A 19,365-nucleotide genomic window follows, 5' to 3' on the forward strand; every position below is an offset into this window, starting at 1 on the left:
GCGATCTAACCCAATAAAAATAGAAATAAAAGCTTAAATAATCTGAAATTAAACCGAACTGGAACGGGTCCGAGAGCTATAATATATTTGAACACAAATTGCGATTGCTGGCGCTGCTGATACTTCAATCTCGTTATTGCCAGTGCTGCTGTTGTTGTTGTTCTTGTTGTTATGTAGATTAGAAATCTCGAGAATTGTTTATAAAAAGTCTTGGAGAACAGGGACAGGGGCAACGACACGTGCGCTCGCAGCTGGACAAATAAGAAATTACCTTATATATAGATACTATATGTTTTTGTTTATAGGTGAGTATCGGTCGAGTCATGGAATGCATTAATTAATTGTAGAAATCAATAAAGTACAATTATAAAATCTGTATTATGATATATTTTGACATCAAATATGATCAAATATTGTCTAAAAAACTGATTAATAGATAAAATTTCTTACACATATATCTCTCTGTGTACGTCAGGCAACATCATCATGTTCAGCGACTTTTGAGTGAATGGGAGATTAGAGGGAAAGTCAGGTGCATGACGGCCAAATCCGTATAAACAAACAACTGGATATAGATAAGGAAAAGTAAATCCGTCAGACTATACGTGTTCTACTCAAGTCTTGCTTGTTAATGGCTATCATGTTTAAAATGTGCTCAAACCGCCTGAAATTAAAATCTACTAAGCATCACGAGCCTTTCTATTCCAATTAGTACTTTAACTCGACATCCAAAAATAACAGGCCATATCCAGAATTACAGGTATCTAAATTACATCCGAGGATTATTTTACATCACACATGGCTGTTTTTCCCATTAGCCAAGCAGCTGCCGATGAATTTAATTTGCTTTTAATTGATTTCGCGTTTGTTTACGATTACGATTACGAGTTCTATTTCTGCCCGTCGCCCTCTTATGTAAAGCCAACAAATTGTTACACGTTTTGCATGAGAATGTTTTTTGCCGCTGTTGATAAATCAACCTAAGGCGGGTTTTGAATTTCCTATTGGGCCCGAGATGCCAGCGAAAACGACGACAAGGTGACGCCGCCTGTAACTCTCCGCACTTTGGAACTACAGTCAAGATTCTGTATGACAGATTTCCAAACACAACCACTAATCACTCGCAACATACTCAAGTCAGATAGAACAAGACATGTGATGTTTTATAGCTAACAGGAGTCTTTCAATCAGTTGATGCTTCGAAATAGTATCTATATCCTGAGTTTCAAATACTTGCCTTCAGTTCAAAAAATTCTGAAAGTGAAAAATTAAATTTTCAGATAACCCAAGGGTTGTTTTTTAAGTAGTTCATACCACCATTGAAGTTCAACTGTGTGGTTTGACTGACTTTGTTGGGTTTCCAAGTCGGACTTGTGCTCGTGGAGGAAGTGGCTTTAATTATATGCGCACACTGACAGACAAACGGGGATATATACGTACTATATATGTGCACAATTGCTGGCTGTAGTGGCATTTGCATTAATCGAATTTACATGTGAGGCATGCTTTATGCGAGTCAATCGCTGGCTCCAAGGGGTTACGGGGGCCATGGGGGCTATGGATTGCCGCAAAATGTCAATTCGGTAGAAGCCGATGTCTCGCCGGGCAGTCTGTGTCTGTTTGTGATTCTGTTTGCCTCTGTTTTTGATGTTGCAACGCCCGGGGCTTAGCACGTTACGCATACGCCATGGAGGCCGCGCTGCCCCTGATAAGCCGGCGAGAACAAACGCTTTTGTCACACAGCGACACGAAAGACGAAAGACACGAAACATGTTGCAACAGCTGCCCCAAGATATGTGTGTGTCGTTGGGCATATCTGCAAGTTGGTTACGTATACACGTGGGCGGACTAAACTGCCATTGAAAGCTGACTTTGACGCAGTTCTCGGCTCACAGCCCCCGGGCAAACGTGAACGATTGTCAACCACGTAAGAGGAGCAACAAACGTGCTAGCCGCCTGCCTTTGTCTCCATTTGTGGTCGGTTCCTAGCCCCCCTAACGACCCCCATCTTACCACACGTTCATATATATATATATAAATATATATATGCTAGTTTACAGCTCTTGTGGTTACACGTGAAAAACACTTTCGCACTGTAAAAAACGATTAACTATCTCCTATGAAAATTAATAATATTTGAAATATTTTCCCTAAAATTTGGGCAAACACACTAGTCCTGACAAGGAAACAATTAGACATATTTTAAAGCCTCGTTTCCCTTAATTTGCTATCGTTCATCATTGATTAGCGTTGTTTAGTTTTACAAATCTTGCAAGACATTAAAATAAATACCTTGCTATAAGGAAGGGTTTTAGGTGCACGTTTTCTGTGATAGACATGGGCATTTTCAGACCTGTCACGAATTTTTAGTAATTACGTAGATTGTTACTATCTTTTCAAAGGAATTTTGTTTTGACAGAAAACAAAGTAAAACTGTCTAACAAAAATCCATTAGAAAAGTATTTATTGTTTTTACATTTTTCTAGCTTTGATTTTCCATAAATAAATTGAATGTTCCGTAACTTTTTTCACTGTCTGGAGTCAGAATTCTGCTGTTGGCAGTCATTGAGGATTGTGACGCCCTGGACTTGACACAAAATAAAACTACTTGAAGTCGTAATGGAAACCCACTAGCCCACATTTAGTGTCATCCCCCTTTCTCAGCCAATCCACGAGGCAGAATTTCAGCATGATTGCATCTAAATAGAAAAACTATATATTAATTACGATTCGCTGCAGCAGATCTATGGGTTTACGAAGGCAGTGCAATAAATTCCAGGTTATGGCTAGCTGATTGCTAATGTGGAACACGTGTTCACTTCACTACACTCACCTGAGTCTGAGTGCCTAGCCTGCCTAATTAAGCAAGGCAAAGCAGAAATACAACAAGCGGACGCAAAAAATAAAACTAGAAAAAGTAGTAAACAAGCGGACGTAAGAGGTGCCCACATTATTGCTTCATTCCTCCGCTCGGTTTACTTGCTTTTCTAATTACCACAAGTGTTAAAATGGCATATCCCAACAAATTAATTAACAAACAATGTGCGGCAAATTGGTCACGTTTGCTGGAGGTCGCAAAAATGCCCAGCGACAGAATCATTCCGTGAAAGTTGTTTTTATTCAACCAGTCGTAATAAGTAAGCAATTTATTTCGATTCAAAAAGAGCGCCCTTTTTCGAATATTCAACGTTAACATGTGAGTGGCATGCTAACCAGCACTGTTCGAACAGCTGTGAGCGTTGCCACTTGTCTTGAGGGTTGACCAACACTGCTGTCAGCTGTTTTTTGTCAGCAACAAATTATTATTTTTTTGTTTTTTCCAATTAGAACGTGCTCAATTCCCCCGAAACAATGAAAATTAGTAATAAAAAGTGACAAGAGTTTGCAGAAGATTGTGAGACGTAAAGAGTTGACCAGGCGAAACCCGGAAGATGTCAGCAGTCGTGATTTTTACGTGTGTTTGTTGTTTTGTTCTGTTGCCTAGCAACAAAAAAGTCCAAAACACTAGCCATTTCCTTCCGGTCCCGTTACTACGTCGTAATCCAGTTGGAAAACCAAAGGATTAGCAGGAATACCAATTATAAAAAGGAATCCCCAGGAAATCCCCAACCAATATTGGATAACAAACTTCGGAAAGGTTTTCGAAAACCCAAAATATTGAAGATGAGTTCCAGGAGCCAAGCTCCCTAGTCACTAAGGTATGTTCTAGATTCTAGTATATATAGCTGTACATATAATTACACCACCCTATCCAAAATTCTTCATTATTAGGAAAAAAAAAGAAAGAAAAACTTTTACTTCCAAACGAAAAGATCAAAAGCCGGTGAAGTTTTCTCATTTTGTAGCCAGCGAATTTTCATTGAACGAGAAAATGAGAAAATTACCCAACCAGCCAGGTAGTCAGCGGTTTTTCCGCATTTTCATTTGCGCGTTTTCCCATCTGAGGCGCTCAGCCATTTAAAGACAATTAAGTCGAGTCCTCGTGGCGGTCGAGGCATCGCAACTTGTAACCCAAGGAAAACTGGGACCAGCCATCCCACCCTTACTCCCATCCACGATTCCGAATCCCTCTCCACCCCCGAAGGACCTCTCCATCCACGTTCCATATCCATATGGAGTGTGCCATGGCCGGTTGCACATTACAACGAGTCCTTGCGCCAGGTGTAAGACCAGGAATCCACAACTCCCGGCACACTCGAAAAAATGCATGCTGATTGGGAAAAGTTAACAGATTTTAGAGAAAATTAACATTTTTTTGTAACTATACAAAATTATAAGCTAGCTAAATAGAAGCCATGTCACCAACTAAAAGGTTGTCTTACTAGTTCTAAAGCATTTCACTTTTCCTTTCAAAACCAAGGAATGCGCATCAATCCATTTGAAATTAGGCTTCGTAAGCTATCTATGTTCCTTTCAAAATTTGGAGAAGTGTACAGGACCAACGACAACCTCCTGTGCACTTCCGCTTTGCTGCCTCGCCACTCGTCCTGCTTCACTGCCTCCGTCTTGTGCCCCGAAAGCAGATGGAATGGGAATGGGCACGGGGTGGGCGGGGGAAAAGGACACGGCCGCGGTGTAAGGGGGCGGGGCAGGACGCATGACACACGCCTAACAAAGGAACTGCCGCATTGCATTCATCATCTTCTGATGAAGTGTCCATTCCAATAAATGTCAATGTCAATTTGCCCATTGGTCCTTAACGAAATTGAAATGGCGACAAAAGTATTTAATATTAAAAAAAACATAATCATGACAATGATCAGTTTCATATTGTTCTAAAAGTATCACAAACTAACTAGCGATTGTGATGCTGTTTTAAAAAATAATACAATTCCATTACAATTGAAGGCTAATTTAAAACAGATAACTTGAGGACCATGGGCTTTTCATTTGTAAGGATACACATATGCTATCATATACGATGAAGTAGGGATGCTAGTTAATGTTTCATATAAATATTTCTAACAATTGTATAAAGTGTATAAAAAGAGTATATCTACAAACATAAATGCATGTAAAGTTATTCTTGATAAGAAATAATTATGCAAGTTAATCATTTCTACAAAGATATTAAGCAACAATAGTATGACAATAATGTCTATTCCCACATCAACCAACTGTGATGCGCATTCCACATCCGCACCATCCAAATTCGTGTCCTGTGCCCAACACATGTTTCCGTTATCCTTTCTATCGTACCTGCTGCAGCCGTTAAGTGAATGTGATTAGGCCAGAAAGAAAACGTCACGCTGTCTGAGCTTCTGCATTTTATATTTGGCATTCCGTATGCCCCATTCCCATCCCGGTGGGTTGTCCCTATAACAACGCAGCTGCCGGCGGCGGAGGAGGTGGTGGCTTAGGGGCAGGTGGTGGTGCTATTGGACATTAAAAAAGGGGTCAATGCCACGGACTGGCCGAAAGTGCTGCACCCACTCCAGCTATTTCACCCCAAGCCCCTTAATTTTGTAAATTTGTCTATCTCTTTTACACTGACCATGTGCTGTGGCATGTAACTTTACAGTGAACCAGTCTTGAAACAACGCATTCGTATAGTTAATAGAGTTAAATAATTAATGGTACATATAGTAGTAAGATATAATTAATGGAACTGTTACCTTTAAACCTGCACTTGGTGTGTTATAAGCTTGCTTTCATTATTTGTTAAGATTCCTATTTTTATTTCAGTTTATTTCAATTAATTTTTATATTATATTTTTAAAAAGACGGCATAGCCAGTTTTGACTGTATATGTTGGCTTAACACACATGTTGTACTAGGCATCGAATTCAAACGGCATTCAAATGAGTTTCCATCTCGCTCTGCCAGCTGAAAATGCACTGCACTCGAAACAGCCGAGACAACAAAAACACCGGCTGTAGGAGCAGCGAGTGCATTTTGACCAATTCGAATTCCCTATTACCAAACTATCAACCCCTTTTGGCCATTGTCATTGCCGGAGTGTTGGTAGTTTGTTCAGTTGGTGCTGATGTTGGGCAAAACCTTTTTTCCGCCGTAGTTGCATATTCACGTTCGAAGTAACCACACCGCAGCAGCAATAACTATAGCAGCCAGCAGATATATTCGACAGATATATATATAGACGGCTATATATACACGGTAAATCCGCCATCATATAGGGAAAATCCGGCGAGAGCAGCGCATTTGCAGGGAGAATAAAATCCCGAAAAATTTATTTGATCAATAATTTGGCGTTGCGCGTCCTTAGTGATTTGTTCGCGTTGTGTGGGTGTGTACTGTACAGGTGTGCACCTGTGCAGGACGATGGTGTTAGTGTGGGTGTCGTGACTGGGAAAACTTCCCCTGGAAAGCCAGTGAGCTGCACTTTTCACGCGTCAAATTTATGAGCTCGCTAGCCCAGCGCGCCGTTTGATTTGTGAACTAAGGAACCAAAGGAGTAGCCGAGTGCACTTCCGTCCGGGGGCAACGCATTAGCTATCCACCCACTCCAGAGCACAGCACTGCCACCCCATCCAAAGGAACTCCCAACTTCGTTTATTGTTTATAAACAACAACTTTGAACGTGACGTATGCCGGGTCGTTTGTCCTGTCCGCGCTTCCAAAATGGGGGATCCCCTGCCATTAACCGAACCGAACCACCAATCCCCTGCCCCCAGCAGGAGTTCAGTTCCCCCTTTTCGGGATGGACGTTGACGTCGCCAGCGTCGCCTTCTCCACAACTTATTTACATTGGGCCGGTTGCCCTGAGAGCAAGTGCATGTGGCAGGTGCCAAAGTGGCAGCAAAAGCGCAGAAAGTGTGAAATTCAGAAGCTACAAATCAGCAGGATGGCAAAAGAGGACGAAAACAAATCTGCCAGACTAGAAATTTCCATAACAAATTTTAATTTCTAAGTATCACATTGCAGACTTCATAAATCGATCTAAAAAGAGCTTAAAGACTTTTGAAATAACTGAATAACATTAAAGTGAATTTAATATAAACGAAATCATGGTTTAAACTAGAATTTAATTCTTTAAAAATCTAACATTTTAAATAACTGAAATCTTTTAAACTAATATAAAGGAAATAAACTCAATAAACTTTAACTTTACATATCATAAATTCTGCTGAAAAAAACTTGTTAATTATTAACGATATATGTGAGTTACCTAAACAAATTGTGTTTTCCTTTGATTGATACGCGCATGTAATTTTGTCCTCGACAATTACAATTTGCCCAACTTAATTGGCCGAAGGCAGAGCCGTAGGCCAAAAATGGACTTTCCGGGTGTGGTATTATGTAAGTACAGTAAACTCAATGGCCAACACTAACCCGAGGCAATCACTAAGGATAATTAAGTTAGTAGTAGGTGTGTAACATAATAGAGGATTTACAGGAGAAAGTTGTATTCAATGTTAAAGTTTTTCACACGAAATTGAAACCAAATGATATAGTTTGCTTTTATATTACCAGTAATTTTAAAAGTTTCTCGAGGCCAAACAAAAATATTTGAATATTTTTTCATTTACTTTAAAAGTTTTATGAAAGCCCCTCCTAAAAATAAAACCAACTACGCTTTTGCCTCCGGTGATTCCCCAACAACAACAAAAAAAAAAAAGAGAAATCCCCAAAACATTGCCCCCAAATGTATGCTGTACTTGAAACGAAGGAGCTTGCCCAAAGATTCCCCAGCAATTGGAGGGAAATCAAAATGGCCGACCGGAAAAAATACGACATTGTACACAATAGACATCCGTATATATGCACGTATTTATACTTATATACGCAGAGATATATTTTTCTGCTGCTGCTCCTGCTGCGCGGAGAACAAAGCGATGAGGAAATCAAAGCATCAAGAAATACCTGCGAAAAGTTTAATTTCATAGCAACGCCCCAGCGGAAGCAGCACAAGCCACCACCACAGCAACACCACCACCACCACCACCACCCACACCACCATCCGCAGCAACAACAAAGGATCCTTGGCAGGCGGGGGCCATTGGGATAGGGGAATGGGGTGGGATTGAGCGCTCGGGTGGATGATGATGTTGATTCCTTATTGAATACCTGCTCTTTGATTGACGACATGCCTTGTTAAGTTTGCAAAATTTCACTTTTTCCTTACAGCATCTCCACCAGGGGCCACTTAAAGAAGCCGAAACATTGAACCTAAACACCGCCATTGCTTTAGACCTCGAATACGAGTGAATACCTAGTACTAGAGGGATCTAGAATAGAATACGAGCTTAACTACTAGTCAACGAATTTAGCAACCCAGGTGCAGCCACTATCATCATCGGAGCAAATAATTTTGTGGAGCAGCGAGCGCAAAACATCAAACCCCAATGACCACACGCCTGGCTCCACAGCGCCAGTTCATCCTCTCGACGCGCTCTGCCATCGTGGATGCCACCTCGCCACCTGAGGACTCAGCGGAGGAGCAGCAGCAGCTGACCGTCGAGGTGGAGAGCGCCACCAACGGAGTCATTGGGGGCAGCACCACCAATAGCACCACATCGCCACCGCCGCATGCCGAGCAGTTTGAGTTCTGCACGGAGGATGGCGTCGTTGTGTCCGCCACACTGGAGGATGTCATGACACAGGTGGGTGCATTCCCGAGTAACTTGTTAGAATCTCATTAGAGATAGAATGTATTTAAGGATTGGTTTAGTTATTTTTAGCTATACGTGACTTTCACTTTGATAAAGCAAAGATTTAGTCGCTAGAATTTAGATTAAATTTAAGAAATAGAAATTGGTGCTGCACGAAAAAAAGATAAAATAATTTAATAAAATAACCATCCTACCTGGATAAATAGGTAAAACTTTTACCCCTCTTGCAGAACTGCCAGCTCTTGCAGAAGAAACTAGTCGACGAGGACGACGATTCGACAGGAGCAGTAGCCACGGATGCCGATCAGATGGAGGTGATTCGCGTCGTACTGCCCATGGATGCCGAGGACTCGAGCAGCGATGCCCATCTGCACGGGCATGTGGTGAACAGCAGCAGCGACACCATGGGCACCATTACCACCACGGAACCGAATGGAACCACCGTGACCCACTCGATACCCATTCACAGTATGGCCGATCTAGCCGCGATCAAGGATGGTGTGGATCTGGCCCAGCAGGTGGCCAATGGTCAGGTGACCGTGGTGCAGACCACCGAGGATGACGATGGAACGCCCTTCATCACCGTGACAGGTGAGTCTACTAATATAGGATAGAATCTATTTGAATCCAGAATGTAAAAGGATATTTGGTTATAGATCTACTTAACTATGATACGCAACTTTTATTAAAAATATTTACATTTTAAATAAGTAAGGAACATTTGGCAAGAAAACTAGACCTCTTATCGTAAGAAACCCAGTCAGGAAGTAATCAAAAGTTTGGAAGCATAAATCCTATTCTTATTTTAAGAGAACGTCGCTTTCTAAAACCCCTAAATAATTGATCCTACCAAATTCCCCTAATGAAATATGCCACAAAATCGAATGGATAAATATCAATCACGATGCCACTTTGCTAATAAGCGCAAAAACTGCGATGCCGCAAAAAAATCGCAGTTACGTGCGATTCGCGTTAGCGATTTATTCCAGTTGAGAGCGGAAAAACCCACTTTGGCCAGGTCCTGAGCCGAAAGGGAAACTCCTGATTTCATGGGCGGCACTTGCAGTGGGCGAAAATCAAAGCGGCGACCAGCAAACGGGAAACAACGGACGGCAAAAGTCGCGGCTTTGTAAACAAACATAATGACAGGATCAACATGTCCCGGGAGGGGCAGGATGAGGAGGGTTGGGGAGTGAGCCGGAAACAAGGACCAGCTTAAAATCCGGCGTATTTTAAACGTTTGCCTGATATCACAATTAAAGCGACTTAATTTGAAAACTGAAACGCGGATGAATGGATGGATGGATAGGTGATGAGATGGGTGGGTTGGTGGGTTGGTTGGTTAGGCACATGAATGGCTGGCAGACGCACACACACCCCGCTGCGGATTGAGATACTACCTGTCCACGGACACACGACACGGATCCGTACGAGCCACGTGCAAAACAAAAAGCAACAAAGAGGCAAAGTGCAGCTGGGACATCGAGACGATGGATGATGAACACAAGGATGAGGACGACACACTGGGTTGTGATACGAGTATACCACCCGGCGCACACATAATTATTATCATCCACTCGAGCGCCGCACAATGAATTAATCGAGATTACACTTCGCCGCGAAACTATAGCTATCTACAACAAAATCGGACAACGGGAAAAGGGTCGGTCGCCTGATTGTTTGCCATCGTACTTGATTTTATTAGCACAAATTACCACCACCAGGACACGCAGGAGGGCAAACATCCGTATCCGAATGGCAACATCGGGTAATCACAACAAATTGAGAGGGCTTCACACGGTGCCTCATCCTGATCCGATGGAAGGGAAGGGGTGCACAGTGGGTGGGGATGAGTCGACGACTCGCTAATAACCGCCCGCTGTCAACTAATACCTTCGTCCTTTTTAAAAGGACCCTCAACTGCATCACTGCGAGAAATCTTTCAAAACTATGCGATATATCTGCTTGGAAAATACATCATACAAATTATTTGGATAAATCTATAGCTTATGTCTCATTTTAATTTTATTATTTCAATTTTCATGGCGTACTTGTAAAGTTTTCGACCAATAACTTTCTTCCAGTGCACTGATTGCCAATAAAAATTGATGCGGAATCCCTTTCATATTCCGTGCGTTAGGGCGTTCCAGCTTCGTTCCTGTTGTGGGTGTTTATCAGTTGGGTGGGTGGGTGTTCGTGGGTGGGGGAATGCCCATGTCATAACTTACTCGTACCTTTCTCGAATATGTTGCATTGTACTTTTCAATTGATACGGATTTGCTGGGTGCTCATGGAATCGACGAGGCAGAAGACGACGAGCTTAACCTTTAATAATGCCAGCGAATAAAAATAGAAACATACAAAACGCGGGAATCCGTACCAGTTGAAGTGGTTGGTCGGTGATTGCCAGGATGGCCAGGTGGACAACTGGGATGTGGGTGGTGGTTGCCATGTTGCCAAGTAGCTGGCTTCCAAGTTCCAAGCTAGTTAGGGAACTGTGGCATATGCCGGGCTTCTTTTAATTGTGCCAACAAAAACCTATTTGTTCCCGCTGCCCATCGAGATAAGCGCAAATTTATTTGTCAAAAGCGAGTCGCAGTTCATAATTCTCGGAGAATGCTATCTCGCTGTGGCAATCAGAGCAAGTGAAGCTCTACAAAGGACTCACCTCTGACCTCTGACCCAACAACGGTAGCCGGGCCAATCCCCGTGAAGCTCACATCCCCTGCCAGCGTGTCCGGCTCACAAAAAGGTTAATTGTTTGTTGACGTTGTAGTAGATGCAGGATAAGCCAGCTGCGCTCCCCCTCTCCGCCTTATCCTGCACTTGTCTGTTATCGTTATCCTGGCAATTTGTGCACAACCCGGCTCCCATGTTGCCCATGTGGAGTGGAGCTGGGAATTTGCACAAGTGGCGCACCAAAGCGGATATTGCAATAAACCTTTTGAACTCTCAAAACATCCGAAAGAACATTCATCGCTCTGATCAATCGAGCTTGTTCAACTTTTCATTATACATTTATTGATTGATCTATCTTTCAGCTCAACAATGAAGTCTTTGGAAATAGTTGTGCTTTTATTCTCGTTTTGATAAGATCAGCAGGGGCTATTAAAATAGTTTAATAAGCAGTTTAGAGCTGAATACCTTATTTGCATCTATAAATGTACTTGTTTACTTGATGTTATCCTAACTAAAACCAAAGATTCATAGCTAATTTAATTTATTTTAAATATTTATATCGCTCTTTTAGTTCTCAAGATAACTTCTGTTCTATAAAAAGCTGTCCAAGTTAACTTCGTTTGCCCCAAGATCCAGCTGAGCTGTTATCCTTCATCACACTTCATCTGCAATCTGCTAAAGATTCAATCTGAGTCCATTCCAAAGGCAATTACCAAAGCAAAACTGCTTTGCCACTGAAACCAAAGTCATTGAAAAGCCAAAATGTTTTGGGCGAGAATGCGGTCCACTTGAAAGAACCTCAAAAGATTTCGTATATGTCGAAGTGGAATTGTCCTATGCCCTGACAACTTTAAAGGACATTCGCCAGTGCAGCGCCTCCTTGCTTCCATATCCAGGTTTCCATATTCACGCCGCTCATCACTTCTCATCCCCAAATGCCCCAAGGGGCACCTGTTAATATTTACAGTTTGCAGCAGCGTGTCAAAGGGAAAATTCAGGGTTCGGGGGTCAGGCGGTTTACAGCCGCAGGTCTGACCGCAACAACTTCAGGATCCACTCACTTACACCAGGACATGTGCTCCTCGACGAGGAATTAATATCTGAAATATGTCATGAAAAGCGGTGGCCAAGAGGAAACTGCCAAAACAAAACAAAAAAAGAAAAGGAAGGGAAATACTGGCCTGACCACGGGGAGAATATGGAAAAATTCCACGCATCGCATGCCATTCCGGCTGCTTTCTCTCGTGGTGCTCCACCCAAACCCAAGGGCTCCAAAATACCCACCCAGCCACCTGCTCGCACCTTATCATCGGCCATGGAAACACCCACAACGGCAGCCCGGCGACGAAGGGATGGCAGCAAGCGATTTGGTTGGCCAGGATACATCCTTCAGCATCCTGATCCCAGGGGTTGAAGAGCGAGCGTGCGAGCGAGAGCGCCGCATGGTGGAAGCGAGACGGCGAGGCTGCCTAGCAACCGGTGAGGAGTGGGATTGGCCAGGCGGCGTTGCCTTGACGCCGTCGTCCTGTTGCCATCCCGCTTGCGTATCCAGCATCCCAGCTTGACGCCACACTGTCGTCCCCCGAGTCCACCCATGTCGACCACCACTTGTGCAGATCCCAGAAAATGCGACTTTGAGCCCGGAATTAGCCAGCACACCGATTGAAACGGGGACGGCAGGATGGGAATGGGCGGCAAGGACGGGGTAGCAAAAAAAAAAACTCCTCGAGGGTCTGGGTTGGATTACTCGCTACGGGCATACGGATCATAATAGCAACCACCCACCCGGCAACCACCCAACCGCCGAGGCAGCAGCCGCCGTTGTTGTAATTTAATTCGTTGCTGCGCCGCCGTCGTCGTGAGTTCGCCATCATCATTATTTTCGGAGGCATATTGCTAGGATAACATTTGATTTTGGATTCAGTTGTAATTCTACCGTTCGCAGGCACTGGTTGCTCCGTTTCCACGCCATCCAGCATCCAGCATCCGTCCTTCGATTCGATTCCGGCCACAGCCATCGCAACCCAAGCCTGTTAGTCGGTTACAAATACAAATACCACCCACTGGAGCAGGACAATTCTGAATGGAGCGGTTGCCTGGTCAAGGATTTCACTTTCGCTTTCCGAACTGAGTTGCTGGCCAGTTGCCAGAAGCAACCGGGTGACTTCTCCACTTACGAAACTAAGCTTTGGCGTCTTCGATTTGCATATTTGAACTTGCAACTGTTCGTCGCAGTTTTCAAACGATGTTACAGAATCGTTGAATGCCTTCTATATGGACTATAAGTTCTGGAATTGAATTGAATTTCATATTGTTGCATTCTCACAAACTTTAATACTTTCAATATGAGATGGGTTTCCTAACTGTGGATTACAAATCTTGAAACTTACATCTCTGGACTTCGAACCTATGAACTTGATTTTTATATTTAATTTTAGAAAAAGTTGTGTCTATTTGTTGGAACCTAAATTCTCGAGTTCGATTTGAAAAAAAATCTTTAAAGGTTCAAAAACTATTCGAAATTAGTCGAAAGCTTAAAAGGCAGATATGCATGGGTTTTCAAATGAAAGCGAGATCTTTTGTAAGCCTAACCAGTTTGAAGTCGTCACCGGAATCATCTGAAGTACCATAGGACACCCACCCGGACTAGGGGCCACCAATTCCAGCAGCCTACGCTCCACTTCCGGCCAAACGAATGCATTCGCGGTACGGCTTTGACTGCCAGACGCGCCATTACCAACAACACCAGCAGACGCACCACCACCACCACCACCCAACCGCACCGTGCAGCATTCCGTTGGAGTCGCCGCCAACGCCGCCAGTGATCAGTCCCAGCGCCGCTGCTGCCGTGGCCTACTCGAATCTCCTGGAGAAGTGCCGCTGCAAGCAATCCGTGGCCGCCAATCCCGTTCCAGCACCACCCGCCCAGCTCCAATTGCAGTTGCACCACCATCATCATCACCATCACCACCAGACCTTCGTGGCCAGCGCCAGTGCAACCAGCTACAGCAACTGTTCCGCGCTAGGATTGGGTTCGCGAACGGGATCGGGATCGGGAAGTGGAACCGGATCCACTCCATCCACTTCCTCGTTGGCAAACTCGTCTTGTGCCGCCGCAACGAACATTTCGGGGGGATCCTCCAGCACCACCATGTACCACCACCACCATCGACGCCACAATAATTTGTCCTACTGCGGTGGTAAATATCTTACTCTTCATCCAATCGCTTTCAGTTCGAACTTTGAATAGTGCATCTGGAGCACCTGTGTTGTGTCGGGTTAAATGTGTTCGTCTTCAGTTTGTGGGTGTCAAGTGTTTTCCTCCGTGGTGCCAATTGAATGCAGTGAATGGACTGAATGAATGGCTGTTGACTTAATCAATAGAATTTGCCCATAGCGCTTTGTGCTCCAAGTATTTGGTTCAACATTAAATAAACTCTATTGAATGAGTTGAAACAGTAGTCCCGAAAATTCCTGTGTCTTCAATAATAATAATATTATTAAAGTGTATTAAATGATTTTAACAACAACAGTTACCGACGGAAAAACATCAGTTCAATCCGCATTATACTATCTTTCTTTAAATATTATTTAGTTTAAGCAATCGATCATAGGCGAACTTAGGAAACATAGCTCTAAATAAGATCTTAATTATCCAAAGTCATGCTGTAAAGTATCTTACTATATACTATACAATATACTATAATAGTTTTGTGGATTTCTTGACATAAATATGTTAAGGAACTTTAATTAAAAACTCTATTATCCTGGTTTCTTTCAGTTTCGGGCCAGGAGCAGAACTACCAAGTGCAATATGTGGACTCTGAGCTGTACCATAGCAACTCCAGCCAGACGCAAATGTGAGTAAATCCGGGAGGAGATCAATAAGCTCGACCTTTATCTAAACCCCTTGTCTTTGCCCTTGCCAATTTCAGGACGTATCCGTTCTGCCCGGTGGGGGACTACCAGGGCAACGGCCAGACGGCGTACTACTCGACCACGGGTCAGTACGGAGCCACCTCGTCGGCCGGAGGCTCCTCGAACGGAGCTCACTCCACGACGCTGCCGTACCTGGTGCCCGTGGAGGAGGGCATCCTCCTCAATGGCTCCGCACACTCGCTGTCACAGTCGCAGTCACAGTCGCATGGACGCGATTCGCCACACAGCCTGACGGTGAGTAGCAGGGATTGGGAGCGGGATGCGGACCGGGTGAACGGAACTAATCGCCACTGGGTGCAGGAGGTCGCGTACATCCAGGAGGCGCAGAGCACGCCCCAGACGCCCACCTCGACGACCACGACCCATTCGGCTAGCGGCGGCAGCCTGGGAACGGGCGGCGGAGGCGCCTCCCCGGATTCCGACCAGAGTGCGCTCGGCAGCAGCAACAAGATTGCCTCGGCAACGGTGAGTGCATCCATGGATACGCCCCCACGGACAGCATCCCCTAATAATATACCACCATGCACATCCAACTCTCTTTCAGATCAAGTGGCTGTCGCGCAACTACGAAACGGCGGATGGGGTGAGCCTGCCCAGGAGCACGCTGTACAACCATTACATGCAGCACTGCAGCGAGCACAAGCTGGAGCCCGTGAATGCGGCCAGTTTCGGCAAGCTGATACGTTCCGTGTTCTCCGGACTGCGCACACGTCGCCTGGGCACGCGCGGCAACTCCAAGTATCACTACTATGGCATCCGCATCAAGCCCGGCTCGTTGCTGAACAGCCAGGCGATGGACGACAAGCAGATGCTGGCTGCCGGCTACGGACCATCCCCGGACGGATCCGGCGGACCGGGCAGCGGACCGATGGTCAGCGTCACCAGCAGCACCGCCGGACAACTGGCCGGCTCCAATGGATTGGGCGGTGGCCATGGCCAGCGGCACAGCAACGGCACCAAGAAGCACACCTTCAAGCCGGAAACCTACGAGGCGTGCATTCAGGTAGGGACCATAAAAAATATATTGTGATATTACAAATTATTAATAGTTGTGTTACTTTTCTTTTACGATATTTTTAAGAACTATTTTTGAATTCATCCGTTTATTGATTGATTTTATTCCATCCATTCGTCACCAGTACATCGGCGATGGAACCAGTGCTCTGCCCTCGTTTCCGCCCATCGAGCTGAACCACAGCTTCAACAGCGAACTGACCCTGGAGGACGTGGACACCTTCCGGGGCCTGTATCGGGAGCACTGCGAGTCCTTCCTGGACGCCGTGCTCAACTTGGAGTTCAACACCGTGGAGTTTCTGCTGCGCGACTTCTGGCGGGCCAGCGACAACAACAATCTGGACGAGTGCGAGGAGGAGAAGTACTTGAGCAAGACGAAGCTGTATCTGTTGTGCCACTGCGCAGAAGTGCAGAAGTTCGTGCGAGAGGTGGGTGGAGCGGCCACCAATGGTAGCCAATAGATAGCCGGCAATCGTGCCCCGAGTGCTTGGCTTGTTCCGAGATTTACAATCTTTCATAGGTTTCAATCAGCATCGTAAACTATTGTGGAATTTAATAATTTAGTTTAAACATTAATTTTATACCTAATGAATTGCACTGTGTCTAATATTATAAATCTTAAATATATTGTTTTCCTTCCCACCAGGTGGACTATCAATTCTACCAGAACACCGTCGATGTCATCATACCGGATGTGCTCCGCTCTATACCAAACGCCCTGACCCAGGCCATTCGGAACTTCGCCAAGAACTTGGAGATCTGGCTGTGCGAGAGCATGCTGGGCGTGCCGGAGCAGCTGGCCCAGATCAAGACCAATGCCGTCTCGGCATTCTGCCAAACGCTGCGGCGCTACACCTCGCTGAATCACCTGGCGCAGGCGGCTCGAGCAGTGCTCCAGAATGGTGCCCAGATCTCCCAGATGCTAAGCGATCTCAATCGTGTCGATTTCCACAATGTTCAGGTGAGTCCTTTGCGATTATAGACAACCGAAGGTGAAAGAACACGTTTCTTAGGTACTTTGTAGGGCAACAGGACGTATGAGTGATATGCAAACCTATTAGCTAGTTTTCAAAAGATATACCTTATAGTAATATATACCCCAACTAATTGATCATTATATCCCACAGGAGCAAGCTGCTTGGGTGAGTCAATGTGCGCCCGCCGTGGTCCAGCGCTTGGAGAGCGACTTCAAGGCCGCTCTGCAGCAGCAGAGCTCCCTGGAGCAGTGGGCCAGCTGGCTGCAACTGGTGGTGGAGTCGGCCATGGAGGAGTACAACGGGAAGCCGACTTATGCCAGAGCCGCACGCCAGTTCCTGCTAAAGTGGAGCTTCTACAGCTCTATGATCATTCGGGACCTGACGCTGAGATCCGCCTCCAGCTTCGGAAGCTTCCACCTGATTCGCCTGCTGTTCGATGAGTACATGTTCTACCTGGTGGAGCACAAAATCGCCGAGGCACAAGACAAAACAGCCATTGCGGTCATTTGTGAAAGAATGGTTAGTAAGCTGATAACACTAAATTCTATATATGCTTACTGAAATCCGGTTACTATTCGCAAATCGCAGAAAAAGGACATGGACTTTGAGTTCGAGTGCCAGTTCGCCTACATCACCAGCGACACGGAGCACCAGACGACTCCGAGCTCGGCCAGCAGTGGAGGCGACGTGGGCAACGAGGCCAAGCGACTGAAGCAGGAATGAGGCCCCGAGATTTGGATGTCCATGTGGATGCAGTGGCTGGCATGGAGCGGCATATTCGTAGTGTTTATGTAACCAGTAACCGTTGACCCCATCAGTGTGCACCCCCAGCCCCTGTCGTCACCAGTCATTCAGCTCTGCATTTAATAATGGAACCGTGTTGTATATCCGTAATCGTATCGTATCTGTGTGCTAGTTTATAGCCCTAAGTTCCCTCACAACCAGCGTAGTCAGTCAAAATTTTAGTCGTTAGTTTTAGGCAGGATCCTTACTCATATGCAGTAAAAGATCTTTTGGACGGGCACTTGCGAAATTGGAAATGTCATGGTATTGTTTAGTTTTAACCATTTACAAAGATTACGTTTCTACATTTAATATAACTTCTGTTGGAGAGTAGGAAAACTGTTCACTGAAAGTATGTTTTTAGAGTACATTACTTTTGCTTTAGTAACTAAACCATTGTTTTATGATATGGGACTTAGCTTGTTGACCGCCCAAGGGAGCTTTAACTGGAATTTGTCGAGTGTTGGACTGCCCCCGCATCGAAGTGAAGAGCCGTCCAGAGAGCAAGCAAGTTGAAAGCCAGTGCGGCAGCATCGTCTGGTCTTGTCTGCCCTGATCTGTATTCGTAGGATACGTTTTAGTTTAAGTACATGTGCATTAATAATTGTAATCAACTGTCTACGATAACGATGGGTTTGGAGGTGGCATCAGTTTTGTCTGGTTTCAACAAACGATCTTGTATATCATAGCGCACGGCGCACACCACACACATAGTCTTAGCACCCACACGCGCACTCAGAGGAATTAGTCAGGAAGCATATATAGATTATAGCGAAGGAACACAGCTCACATCGAACAGCTTGCTCAAGTTCAAGTTCAAGTTCTAGAGGAACACCCAGCTCAAAACTCAAAACACAAAACGCAAACCTAAGCTAAGTAAACAACAGGCCTTAAATGTGCAAAGATGAACACTCAATTTTGAAACAATACAATTTACCATACCTATATATTAATTATACATAAAGATTCGTAAACGTGTATGTATATTTTAACTACAAGGAATCATTTTATTACGAAGCATGTATTTTAACAGAGGCGCTTATCAGAGTATTTTATGCCATTTTGGATAAGAGTACGAGCAGCTAGCGAAATGGTTTTTTTAAGTCAACTAATGGGTATGCGGTACGCAGGCCACGAACTGCATCGGTATCCAACAGTCTAGTCCTAGAAAGCACACATCTGAACTATATGCTCTGTACGGCCCAAGAAACCGACGATAATTACCAGCATTTCCTTTGTGGAAACTGGTTTTGCTCAAATTGCGAAAGCTTAGCTAGCATCTAAGTTCTATTGGTTGTTGAAAAATAAAAGTAATTTGAAAACTGAAATTTTAAAATGTCAAAACTATTTATGTATGTGAAATAAAAATGGTCAATGAAATAATAAGACACACTTTTTTA

The 19,365-nt window shown here is 44.6% G+C and overlaps 1 protein-coding gene across 6 annotated transcripts; it reads left to right on the plus strand.

Annotated features, from left to right (window-relative positions):
* The first annotated feature begins 3,573 nt into the window (after window positions 1–3,573).
* On the plus strand, window positions 3,574–19,336 carry LOC117143831 (DNA-binding protein RFX2). 6 transcript variants are annotated; one of them, XM_033308679.1, is made up of 11 exons: window positions 3,574–3,698; window positions 8,089–8,564; window positions 8,780–9,164; window positions 15,034–15,112; window positions 15,188–15,425; window positions 15,492–15,656; window positions 15,736–16,194; window positions 16,331–16,633; window positions 16,852–17,166; window positions 17,333–17,701; window positions 17,771–19,336. In XM_033308679.1, exons 2-11 carry the CDS (start codon window positions 8,307–8,309, stop codon window positions 17,903–17,905), a joined length of 2,706 nt encoding a protein of 901 aa, XP_033164570.1. In that variant the 5' UTR covers window positions 3,574–3,698; window positions 8,089–8,306; the 3' UTR covers window positions 17,906–19,336. The 6 variants fall into 6 exon arrangements, with proteins under 6 accessions (XP_033164570.1, XP_033164571.1, XP_033164567.1 ...); XM_033308680.1 differs by having other exon boundaries at window positions 8,804–9,164; XM_033308676.1 differs by having other exon boundaries at window positions 15,188–15,656.
* The last annotated feature ends 29 nt before the right edge of the window (window positions 19,337–19,365 follow it).

The sequence above is a fragment of the Drosophila mauritiana genome, chromosome 3R, assembly GCF_004382145.1.
Source record: "Drosophila mauritiana strain mau12 chromosome 3R, ASM438214v1, whole genome shotgun sequence".
NCBI classification, from domain to species: domain Eukaryota; kingdom Metazoa; phylum Arthropoda; class Insecta; order Diptera; family Drosophilidae; genus Drosophila; species Drosophila mauritiana.

Bases quoted from the DNA above. Each gene is read 5' to 3' on its own strand.
- LOC117143831 (XM_033308676.1), top strand. From the start codon at position 8,307: ATGACCACACGCCTGGCTCCACAGCGCCAGTTCATCCTCTCGACGCGC. The intron at 17,167-17,332 runs GTGAGTCCTTTG...TATATCCCACAG, and splicing joins TCGATTTCCACAATGTTCAG to GAGCAAGCTGCTTGGGTGAG. The intron at 17,702-17,770 runs GTTAGTAAGCTG...CGCAAATCGCAG, and splicing joins CGGTCATTTGTGAAAGAATG to AAAAAGGACATGGACTTTGA.